The following is a 12,026-nucleotide window of genomic DNA, read 5'->3' on the forward strand; positions in this document are numbered from 1 at the left end:
CCCCTCCCCAGTCATACTCAGGCCTGCCTGGGCCTGGCCATGCCCCTTCCCTTAGCTTATTTTCCATCTAGCCGAGGGCTCATTGTAGCATATCCCAGCTTCTGGGCTGAGCCACTGTAGGCATGTGCCTGCATTTTCAGAGTCAAAAGTGGATGTCTGTCCACTTGCAAATCAGTTCAATCTACGCAGGTTAGAGTAACCTGCAAAGATTGGATTAATTCAGGCTCTAGCTTTTTGAATGTCTGTCGTTAGCCCTGATGACACGCTGCTCTATCTCACTGGGTTTTAAACATGTGAGCCATCCAGTTTGTGAAGGGATGATCTTATGATTAACTATCACATTACCTGTCAAAAATGGTGGGGGGGGAGCTTGCACGTGGAGGTGGCTGCCACCATCCACCTCCCTGTGCTGCCGCTGCTGCACGTCTGGCTGTGTGCCACTTGCCCCCCACATGGGAGGTGGAGGTGGCAGAGGCATGGAGTGGTGGGTGGTGGTGCTCTGTCCCTGCCCATCATTCTTGATGGGCATTCTTGACACAGCACTGGCTGGAGCCACGGCCCCCCAAGAGTGTTACAGACAGATGGACTAAGCTCTTTTATATATGTATAGAAGATGCTTTGATTATAAAATCAAAACTAAAATGTAATCCAGGTTCTGCTTTAGTTGTCCTGCATGAAACTGATTCACTAGTATATATTCTCTTTGCTTCAGTTTCCCTGCTCATAAATGGAAATAATTTCTTTTCATACAGGACTATTAGAGACTAAGATGATTGATGCTACTGTCAGTTGCATAAAGTCTGTTTCACTGTGTTCTCCCATTTGGACAGATTCTTCTCATCTTTTGTCTCTCTTAATGAGAAAGTATGTTCTTCAGGGCAGGGTTTTGCATTTCATTGAGTGTTTGTGTAGTGCCTAGGATGTGGTTCATGACTGGACACTACAACAGTGCAACTATTTAAAGATGCTTCTTCCTCTGGCTGAAACAAAACCAAAAAACCAACTCCTTGGGGTTGCATCAAAACCAAATTATTTCCAGTCTAGTATAATTGAAAATTTGCCTTGTAGATGCAAAGTATAATTATTTCCTTCTTTCATACTAACTTTCTGATGTAGTAGAAGAGGTGGATTCTTGAAAATTAAAAACTGCAGGAATAAGAATGTAGTGAGATTTCTCTAGTGCTTGCTTGTTATATGAGGCAAGATTACATATGATCTTTTACTACCATGCACACAACTACCTTTTCAGAAGTCTTTCTTGTAGTGTACCTAGGTATTTTTGTTGATGCTGTCTATGTAAGACAGAATAAATATAGGTGTCATACATTTTTTTTTAAATATGCTGTTTTTGATCTGCTTAACCATTGCTAATGTACTTGTTCGTCTTCTCCTGTTTCCTTTTGTGGGAAACAGTCTACCAGATGATTTTTTTCCCTCCAGATGCACATAGCTCTTTCTCTGCTTATTATTAAAGGAAAAGCCAACACTCATGATTTACATAATTGTATGACATGAAAGCTTTATCTGCTTTAATTACGTAGTGCTTATTACTGCCATTATATCCGCCTGTCTGAAGAATAGAGCAAGCTTTGCAATATAGTAAAACTGAAAGCAGAGGAAGAATTTGTGTGACGTACTTAAAAATTCTTGATTAAATTTTAATTTTGCAGGACTTGAAGATTGAATAAAGATGTGTTTTCAGTTTTTTAATTCTGTTTTAAATTGTTTATAATTGTAATGCAAAGTTTGTTACACTTCTGTTGCTTGTATTTGCTGTAAAAAATGTATGCTATTTCTTCTGAACATCTCATCTAAAATAGTGTGATATGAGAGTTTAGGTTTCAGTCATCAACAGAAAGCTTGTACCAAGTTCTCTCCATAATATGGCCAGTTTGTCAAATAATTAAATTGTAACAGCAGGAGCCAGAATCAGCCTAATGCACCTGCATCTTTATTTATAGTTAGCATCTGTCAATCTGCTTGCATGGTCTCTAGAAATTGCAAATGGAATAGAAGAGGACCTGTAGGGATCCAGCTTTTCAGTTTCCCTGTGGAGTAAGGATTTACTGAATCACTAGAAGGACAATTCATTAATTGGCCTAACAAAGCCTGGAAGTTTACCATGTTGCTTTTTGTGATCTAGATATTTAACCTGCTTTGCACTATTGAGTACCAACTCTTACCCTTGATTATCTTGGTATGTCAGATCCTGTTCAGCATGTAGAAGGAAGAGGCTTTCTCAACTCAACATAAATGCACGTTTATGGATGTGGATTTGTGCACTTGCACAGTGCTGTATTAAAAAGTAGTATCCAAATGTTCCAGGTTTGTGCTTTGCCACAGAGTCTCAGTAACCATTCCTGTCCCTCAGCTAAGTCATCTGTAAAATTGAGATAATGGCCTAATTTATTTAATTTATCTGTTTGTGCGTGTGTCTTGGAATGAAAAGGTGATATTTAAATTGATGTTCAGAGTAGGCATTTCAAAAGCATTTAGTGCTAACCCAGCTTGATTTCACTGGGCATTTATAAATATACCTTTTCGTCCCGCAACGTACCAGAGATCCGGCGGGTCGATTAATCGAGTCTTTCTGCGTGTAAGCTGATGCATGCCGCACTGAGTTGTGCAGTTGTATGAGTGACAAAATGCGCTTCAGCATTCAGAAAATGGCAGTGGTACACTTTTGAACTAAAACACCTTTGAGGTGTTTTAGTTCAAAAGTGCACTGCTGCCATTTTCTCAGTGCTGATGTGCATTTTGCTGCTTATACAATGCACGCAACTCAGCACAGCATGCATCAGTTTGCTTTTAAAAGTGCTGGTGCTGCGGCGCAAACATGTACAAATGCCCATTGATGTCAGTGTTAAAGCTCCTATTGACTTCAGTCAGACCAACAGTGAACACAGTTGAAAATTGCATTTTTATTCTGTGAAGAACCTTGTAACATTTAGTGCTATTTAAACTAGATAGCTAAATATGGTTATCCAAGTAAATGCACTACAAAATATTTGTACCAATTTAAATATTTCTGGGCACTACAGTATTTGTAGAATCACTTACCTTTGCCTGCATATCTGAACTGGCCATACAATAAACTAGTTGAGTTTTGTCTGGCATGAAATTCTTCTTTCCCTCACAAAATTTGTCACTATTTGCATTTCTGTAATGCTGTTACCATATTTTCTTAATGATGCTGCACAACCATATTTGTTGTAATCCCATTTGAAACAATAACTTGACACAATCAAGATACTTAAACAGGAATACTGGAAAAAGTATTGTCGCCCAGGTATACTCAGGTGTATACTCCCCTTCTCCAACTGAAGGGAATTGTTAGCTGGCAGGTGTGCTGTGGGGGAACTGCAGACTGCTCAGTTTCCTTCTGTCCCTGTAGAACCAGGCCAGGATAGTCAGGGGACTTAACTATATACAAATTTATTTACATTAATTTATCACAAGGAAAAGAAACTGATATAAACATGTATAATATATAAAAATAAAAAAAATATGATATCTAAACAAATAACACAAACAATACCCTCTGGGTAAATGCTATAAAACTTTACACCAGTGCTCCATGTACAGGTAAGTCGCAGGTAAGTATCTGATCTGAAATAGATAAACCCCAAAATAAGCATAGATATCCAACAGGTAAACTGTAGATAAGTATAGGTGAACAATAAACCACAAATAAACAGGTGAAATAATAGCAAAAGGGGGTCCCAGCAGAGCCCTAGGACTCAACTCATCTACTAATTTAGAAATGTGAGAGTTCACAAAATATAAGGCATGACATCACACCACTTACGGTGCAAGAACCTCAAAAATAAACTTTATCCCAAAGGGAAACCCCAATGCCCTTGGCCTTTTTCCCAAGCCCTTCAAGGAAGCTGGTAACTTCAGGGGGGCCCTCTCAGTGGGACTTCCACTTTCAGGAGCCCTTAACTAACCAGGGGGAACTCTCCCTCCGCTGTGGGAATCCTTTTTTCCTTGCAACTCACAGCTCCCAGGCCTGGAGGATGGCCCTTGCCCTCTGCGCCAAACTGCTGTCTCACCTGTAGTGGGCTTTGTGGGGGTTGCTGTCCCCTGGAACAGAGCTCTGCTGTGCAGGGCTTCTGGGGTCTCTGGCTCGGCCCTATCTGCTGGCTCAGTAGCCCAAGCACTGTCTGGCTCCCTGGACTCAACTTTTAGCTATGGGTTGGAGGCCTGGGCCGCCTTGTGCAGCACCGGGCTTGGTCAGCTTCTGGACCCTCTGTGCAGTGCCTCCTGCACCAAGCTCCCAGCCTCGTGCCAGGGGTTGAGGACCTGACCCACACATGCACTCTGAAGATCCTGCTCTGTGCACTTGCCTGTGAACTGTCTTTCTTGCCGCGTGCCGGAGGTTGTGGACCCCAGCTGCCTCACGCAGCCCCCACGGTCTGGACACCATGTGCCATGCTACGCACTGAGAGCCTAGCCACTGGAGCTGTCTGCTGTTCCCTGTTGATGGAATTCTTCTGGGGCACTTCCGGGCTACTACTTTGCCCTGCTGATCTGTTCTCCTTAGCTCTTCTAAGCTCTGTTTTTCTCTGTCCTGGATGTGTCTCCCTTGTGCTGGGCACACAGCTCCTTTTATACTCTCCAGGGCTCCACCCCTGAAGTCTTCTGGACCTGACAGTGTTGCAGTCTTCAGTCAGGTCTGGGAGGAAGCTCCTCTCCCCCTCCTGTTAGGAAAGGGGCATGACTTAACTCCTCTTGCTGCTTCCTGATTGGTGGTTGGGCTCCACCAATCAAAACAAGAATCTCAAGCCTGGGACTCAACTCAAGCTCTGAAAGGCAAGCCTGCTACAAGATGATGTACGCAAAGAAGTGCTTTGCAAGTCAGACCCTTTGCCATGCTGATTTGATCTTCACTGAATATCAGCATATTCCCTTTTTTGTACATGTTCCTTTTTATTTCTCAAAGTCTGGTTAATATAGGAGGAATATTGAAGCCAAGATTACTTTTTGCTTCATATAACCATTCAAATGGCTATGATTTGTTTTAAAACAGTTTATCTTGCAAGTTTTAAGGTTTTACGATTAAGTCTTCAAATCCAAACCTTTTGGGTTAGAAAACAGTTATGATTTAAGACTATGGGATAATATTTGAAAGCAACTTAGGTAATGCTTGGCAAGCTGCCACATAAAGCAGTTTGCTCTCCTCCAGTATCCAAAGGTACCTGGGTTTAAGGGCCATTCTTTATTTTAAATACAACTGATAGTTTTAAATTGTTTTGGTAAGTCCTATCACATTGTATGGTCAACCTGAAGTCTACCATTAGCATTTGAGTCCTACAAACATCTACAAGAGATTTTGATTTCAAAGAGATTTGGACTTGAGAATGGGCACTGAGTACATTGAAATGGCTATGTAACCTCTCGGGGGCACATCATTAATACCTTTAGAAGAGCAAACAAATATGCATTTACTGCTTCTCCAAAGGAATTGATTTGACAACACTGCTTATTGCTGTAATGTTATACAGTCAGTGTCTTGCAATGTAAAGCTGACTTGTGAGGCATCTGCAACCTGCTATCTCGTTTTAGAAAAACTGTTATGAAGTCAGTTTATGCCCTAGTTATAGAATTAAAGCACACTATGTATTTATGGGGCAAAATATTTTTTTATTCTAATTCCAAATACTAAATTTTAAGTATTGATCTTGTGGCTTGAAACTTTGCCTTTACCTAGAAATACATTTATTTGGTATGTTTAATTTTAAAAAGAAAGAGGAGGCTTCAGTTGTTTTTTTAGTTATGATATTTCATCCATGCTGTTTGAAGGGATTTTGTCAAAAAGATGAATTTTGAAATTTCTGGCTTTGTATATAATTGTGCCTTTTTTTTTTTTTTAGCATGCTTCACAAACTGTGAGTGTTTGAATGTGCAGAATTGAGAGTCTAGAGTAGGAAGCTAAGGTCCTTGCTGCTATTTATAGGTGTGTGTGTATAGGGGTGCATGCGTGTGTGTGTATGTATGTATATGTGTGTGTGTATGTAGTTAGTTTTCCTATACTCCTGCCATATTAAAAGCTCATGTGCTGGAGTAGAACCTTAAGCTTGAGTAGTTTACTGGCTTGGAGAAAGAAGAGGTAGAGTTTGCTGGCCAGGTCCTCAGGTGCCACAAACCAAAATAACTCAGAAGAGAGACACTAATTTGTGGAAATTGAGTCTGTTGCCTAATAAGTGCTTTAAGCTTATCTTCAGACTAAAGGGAAAGGATAGCTGTGGAAGTACTATCTTCTGAAGGTGTTTTCCTCAGTCCTCCTACCGATACCAGTATGGGACAGTAAATTAAATAGCCAAAAAGTTCTACCGCAGCAGACTTGTCTGCCTTAGTGAAAAGTGGCCTAACTTTCCCTTATCACCTCTTGAGGTGCATACGTTTTAATTTAGACATTTGAACATTTGTGTATCTCCTGTAGCCTACCAAATGAGTGTTTTAAAAACAGTAAAATACATGTACACTGACTGTAAAATTAGTATCTATATAGTTCATTCCTGTAGTATATTTACAGGGTTCTCCTTATGAAGACACACCTGCATAGATTTGGAAACAAGGCTGCAGTTTAGAATCTGGTGCACTCATTTTCTGATAAGGTTGTAGACAGCCAAAATTTTCAAGCCCTTCAGTTATTCTGACTAGATTCATTCATTTTGTTTTAACCTCTTTGACACGTTTCTAGAATAGGTATTTCTTCCAAGCAAAAGATTGACAGGTCTAATCATCCAAACCGGTTTCTGACTTTACACAGAAATGTTCCCAGCTGGTTCACTGGGGTTGAGGAACATCTGACTGCTTTGTCTAGTTTAATAACTAAGGAGAAAGTGAGGCTAAATGACAGCAGCTGTGGCCCTGCAACACCAGATGTGCCTCTGGGACTGGTGCAGAGTCTTTTTCTTTAGGAAAGGGTGGGGGATTACAAAGAACCCAAGATGATGGGTTAATCCCACTGTGGCACTGTGTGTGTAGTGGGGGTGGGGAGCAATTGTGGAGCCACCCCTAAGCTTTTGAGAGAGGAACAAAGAAATCTGTGCTGTGCAGTGCCTGACTTTCCTACAGGGGCTTGAAAGGTCTACAGAGAAGCTTTTGACTTCAGACTTTTCCTAACCTGCTTCAAGGAAAGCTCTTTAATTCATAATTCCTTTTTATTTGGTAGGATGAATGAACTTTTGATGTTTCAAAGAGCAAAAGTTTATAAGGTATTTTAAGTTAAACAAGACTCTTCTTAATAATATGCTTTGATCTGTTTCTGCTGTGGGGATCCTTTCAATTGGCTGGTATTTGGCAAGGTAATTGACTTACACAGAAGTTTGACATAAGGATTATTTGGACTGTATATGGAGCTATGAAAATAATTACTTTCTCCCAAGATAAGGTATGCCAAGTTTGTCTTGCAGTGTATATCTAGCATTGTGTACTGTTTGCTGGGAAAAGGAGATTGCTTTGGTCTTCCACATGTTTTTTTAAAGGGAAACCAGAGTTAACTTGGTGGTAGTCTTTGTAGAACTAAAAGCTATGCATCCTAATCAAATTTGAATAAATTATTCTTAAAATTCATATGCCTTTTGCTGTTTTGTTTGAGCTCTTCATATTTTGTGAATTTATTTGGAACAGTACCTTCAAGCTTCTAGCACCTCTCTGTGTTAGTAGGCTGTGTCCACATATACTTAAAGGTTTATTTTCATTGTAAACTGCATAACACTGCTGAGTCTGAGTCATGATACTTTCATATGAGCAACAAACAATCTTGGTGGAGGAAAGTGGAGATATGAGAGAGGGTTGTGTTTAAAACTTATATGATAGTCTGGATTGTGCCCTTTAATATTTTGAGGGGAATGTACAGGCAGGATATTTAAAATAGGGAGAGAGGCTTTTTTTGTTGTAACGTTCAAAGGACCATCCTTCTGTGCATTTTCAAAGTCTTGTGCCCTACATATGTAGAGTGACTGAATACTTAATGTACATCCAAGGGATGCTGTGGATTTCCCTTTTTCTTTTTGAATGGTATATATTGATTATCAGCAAAATGATTAAATTATTTTGTTGTCATTTTTTGGACTTTCAATTTTGGTTTCCTCTGTCTGTTGTATGTTTTGTAGTTCAGCATATAACTATCTTTAAGATTTCACAGTAATTTTTAGTTCACACTTTCTGCTAAAGCTGTGTATTTCTATAATAGACTGCCATGAAGTTTGCTTTGTTTTTCTCTAGAACTGCATAGTATCTCATTCCTTCCCCTGCTCCATCTTCCACTCCCCAAAAGGTGTTATGTACTATTTGAGAAACGGAATGGTTTCATTTAATGGATTTTTTTATATGTTGCCTATCCAGAGCATGAGTTGAAACTATTTGAAAACATTAAAAAAAAATATATATATATATGTATGTATTGCAACTTGTATGAAGTTTTTTCTTTCTTATGCTTTTCAGAAGTCAGACAAATACAGTTTTCCAAAAGTTCTCTTTGATATACTCGCATGTTTCTGAAGAAATAGGGTGGTTCTGCATTCTTCTTGTAGACTGAAATAAATTATACAAGGGAAATGTCTAGTTTTGGCAGTGATACGGTTGTTCAATGTAGGGCTTTTAAAACAGTGATTTGTATCGGGTACTCAGTTTGTAGAACAGTGTAACAACGCGTTCTGAAAACTGATGTGATTTAGGTCTGAGTTGAAAGAGTAAGTTTATAATCTGTACAGAGGGGGATCCTGAATAGTTTGGAAACAGGTATTGCACCATTGCATGCTAAAATATGTTCTTTTTAAGCTTTGTTGCAATAAACACTTCTAGTATCAGAGAATGGTGTGATACAAAACACGTTCTCTCTGTTCATTTCTATTAACACAGCAGATCTTTTGTGCTGCTATAGAGCTGCTGTGTTCTGCAGTATAGTAGATACCCTCTGCAAAAGCAACCCCATGTAGATACTAATCAACATATATATATATGCTTGGTTACTGACTTGGACCTATGGAACCTGGGAAGTTTTTAAGTGTTTTAATTTTTTCTTGGAGTCGTGCTGTTATGCTCAGGTATTGCAGGGCATAAATAAGGTCACGCATTATTCCTATATACTATCCAATTTTCAGACGCATTTATGAATTAATATATTCCTTTACTTTGAACAAAAAAGCCCGATGTCACCTCTTTAAATAGAGAAGATGTATTGAGAAGACTACATGCATTTATTCTTTCTTTGTTGCTCTAGGAGATATCACTCAAAAAGGATATGAAAAGAAAAGGGCAAAGCTACTTGCACGGTACATACCGCTCATTCAAGGTAAGAAAGAGAATTAATCTTTTTGCAACTTTCTGTAATAAATTGTTGTAATAAGTGATAGATGTAGCTGCTAAATCCTTGATAAGCAGAATAAATGTACTGAGTTAGTGAAGAAACAAGCTTACCAAAAACACCAAATTGTGTTTTTAATAAACAGAATTTTGGCTACCATTGTAAAGGTTGAGGTGGATTAATATACAACTCTTGCATTAAGCTTCAAACCTACATGTTACCGCAAAGGTTTGTAAACTTAAGGAACTCTCTTGTATTTTCTTAAAATAAAGTATAATTCTGCAGAACTTTAAGAGAACTTAAGTATATGTGTCATCTAGTTACTTCTTTAAAATAATAAGATTTCTGGATAATGTTTTAATGTTATTCTTTTGGGGTAGTAACTATGACACTGGTTATTTGAATACAAAGAGCATACTTAATGGTAGTACTGAAAGTTCTTAGGAACAAATGTTAAAATATCTTGACATAAAATAATATGTCTGGTACAGCTCTTCAAACTTGATGCAGTTGGTACAGTTAATCAAACAATGCAATTTGCTGATATAAATCACACTATTAAGACATAATTCATAAGGTATAACTTAAAACTGCTATAGAACAACTTTTACGCAATATTTTCTGATATGGAGAGGTAGTGCTTGCTCTTATAATGAAATAATACTATAATATTCATATTATCCACAATATTTTACATTTTCTTGTCTCTAATTTAAAACGTGTCATTAATGAATGTGTACCTTCTTGTACCGGTTCATGAAGTCTGTTGTCGTCTTAAACAAGATGTGGCATGAAGATGCTTGTAACTACTCTTGATTTTGTAAAAGTGACATGTGTAATCCCTGTTACAATTATTTCTTTCGTGACTGCTTTGATGCTCAAGTCTAACTGATCAGTGATCAGTAATATGCTATTGCTCTAAAGTAATAAAGGCATAGGCTTTGTGTTATAAATTACTGCTTGGCTGTTTGGCTCTATATTTTGTATGTTTGACTCCTAAATTTTTGTTAGTAGTATGGAATTGTTTGAAGAAATATTTTCAGTTTAGGTTGTTTTTAAGTATGTAAAGAAAGACTTTTAGGGGAAAAGATGGGCTGGTTATCTAATTATCTGTATTTTTTTAAATATCATACTATTGTAAAACTTTTTTGTTATAACCCAAGTTTATCTTAAAACTACACATTAGCCATAGACTTAAACCTGAAAAAAAAAAAAGAGGAAGGCACCATGAACCTTTATTTTCTGTTTATTATTTTAGAACGGATGCTTGCAAATCATTTATTGTAAATGTTTACAACATGATTTTTCCTTTTTTACCATGTGGAAGAGCTCCATATAGTTGAAACAAAATTAAAAAAGCTACATACTGGTATATCTACATGTGCATTAATGTGGTTTAGTTAATGCACATTAGACTAGTACCTCCACTGTGAGGTATTAGAAAAATGCACATAAGCCTGTCTGGATGTACATTAACTGAAGAGCTTTGCGTGCCTGTACATGAGAGTGGAGGCTGCTCTGACATGCCATAATTACAAATGATTAACCAAGTCGCTGGAGCATAGTAGTTACTGTGTTTCAGCCAGCCTCTCTGTCTTGTGTATCGGTGTCCCCATGCTTCAAAATGGTGACTGGGGTACTTCAAAGTTCATTCGAGCTTCAGATAAATCACCCTTACTGCCATTTTGATGCATCGGGACACTGATGCACAAGACACTCTGGGCACTTTAATTAAAGTGGCTCTTGGAGCCACTCTAATTAAAACACCACCAACCTCTACCCCCTAGAGCATGTGTGAAAACATCCATGGTTTTTAAGTGATACTTAATGCTTATTAGCCTATTTTAATATATATTAACTAAATAGCATGGATTTTAAGTAATGCTTTAGTGCACATTAAAATAGGCTAGTCCACATTAAAGCATTTGTGTAGATGTGCCCACCCATTTGTACACATCTGAAGTAAAGTATTTTAAATATTGTCATACGCACACAAAATCTCTCCTACCTCTATTTGAAAAGGCATTTACTTATGCAGTAAACCAGGAATGGGAAAAATTTGGCCTGTGGCTCAGATCTAGCCCACCAATTGATTGTTTCTGCCCCTGTGGCACTCCACCTGGGACTGAGTCCCACGTGCTTCCATCCTCACCTGCTCTGTGCCCGTCAACCACACTGCCCCAGCCCCGGCTAGCATGCACAGCTTCCTAGTAGGGCTGCCTGCCACCCACTGGAGCTGGAAACCTGTGTGCTGGGGCAGGAGCTGCCTGGCTGCAGCTTCCCCCACCCCCCCACTTGACTCGTTGTGTGGTGCCCAGGACACATTCCCATGGTCCCCACACTACCTGTTCTCCAGAGCAGCACGGCAGGGACAGGAGGAGCCAAGCAGGACCCAGGTGGGTGCTGCAGGAGCAGCCCTACTGGGAAGCTATGCACACTAACCAAGGCTGGGGCGATGACATCAGCAGGCTCAGCATGGTTTGTCCTGGGTGGGAGCAGGTGAAGCTCAGCCCCATGCCATGAGCTGTGGGGGCAGCCGTGAGCTGGATGGGGGAGGGCAGAATACACCTGTACCACACAGCCTAGGTGAACTCTGCTGCACACACCCCTTGCTCCTCCTTCCACCCCTTCCCTGCCAACTCCCCAGGACCTCCTCTCTCCTCCCCGCCCCACATACTCCCCTCCACACATAAGAGTAAGACTTTATTTT

General features: G+C 39.4%; 1 protein-coding gene across 5 annotated transcripts in view; it reads left to right on the forward strand.

The window, feature by feature from the left end:
- The window catches only part of DIP2A (DIP2 acetate--CoA ligase A), a 221,666-nt gene that overhangs the window by 70,656 nt on the left and 138,984 nt on the right, over positions 1 to 12,026 (forward strand). For 4 of the 5 annotated variants that reach the window (XM_090045084.1, XM_090045085.1, XM_090045082.1 and 1 more), the window contains exon 2: positions 9,233 to 9,304. In XM_090045084.1, coding sequence (XP_089901210.1) covers positions 9,233 to 9,304 — 72 coding nt within the window. Of the gene's footprint in view, positions 1 to 7,292; positions 7,400 to 9,232; positions 9,305 to 12,026 lie in introns of those variants that run through there. The other variant, XM_090045086.1, reaches the window with a different exon arrangement.

The sequence above is a fragment of the Crocodylus siamensis genome, chromosome 4, assembly GCF_052110815.1.
Source record: "Crocodylus siamensis isolate JL-2025a chromosome 4, ASM5211081v1, whole genome shotgun sequence".
In the NCBI taxonomy this organism is placed as follows: Eukaryota; Metazoa; Chordata; order Crocodylia; family Crocodylidae; genus Crocodylus; species Crocodylus siamensis.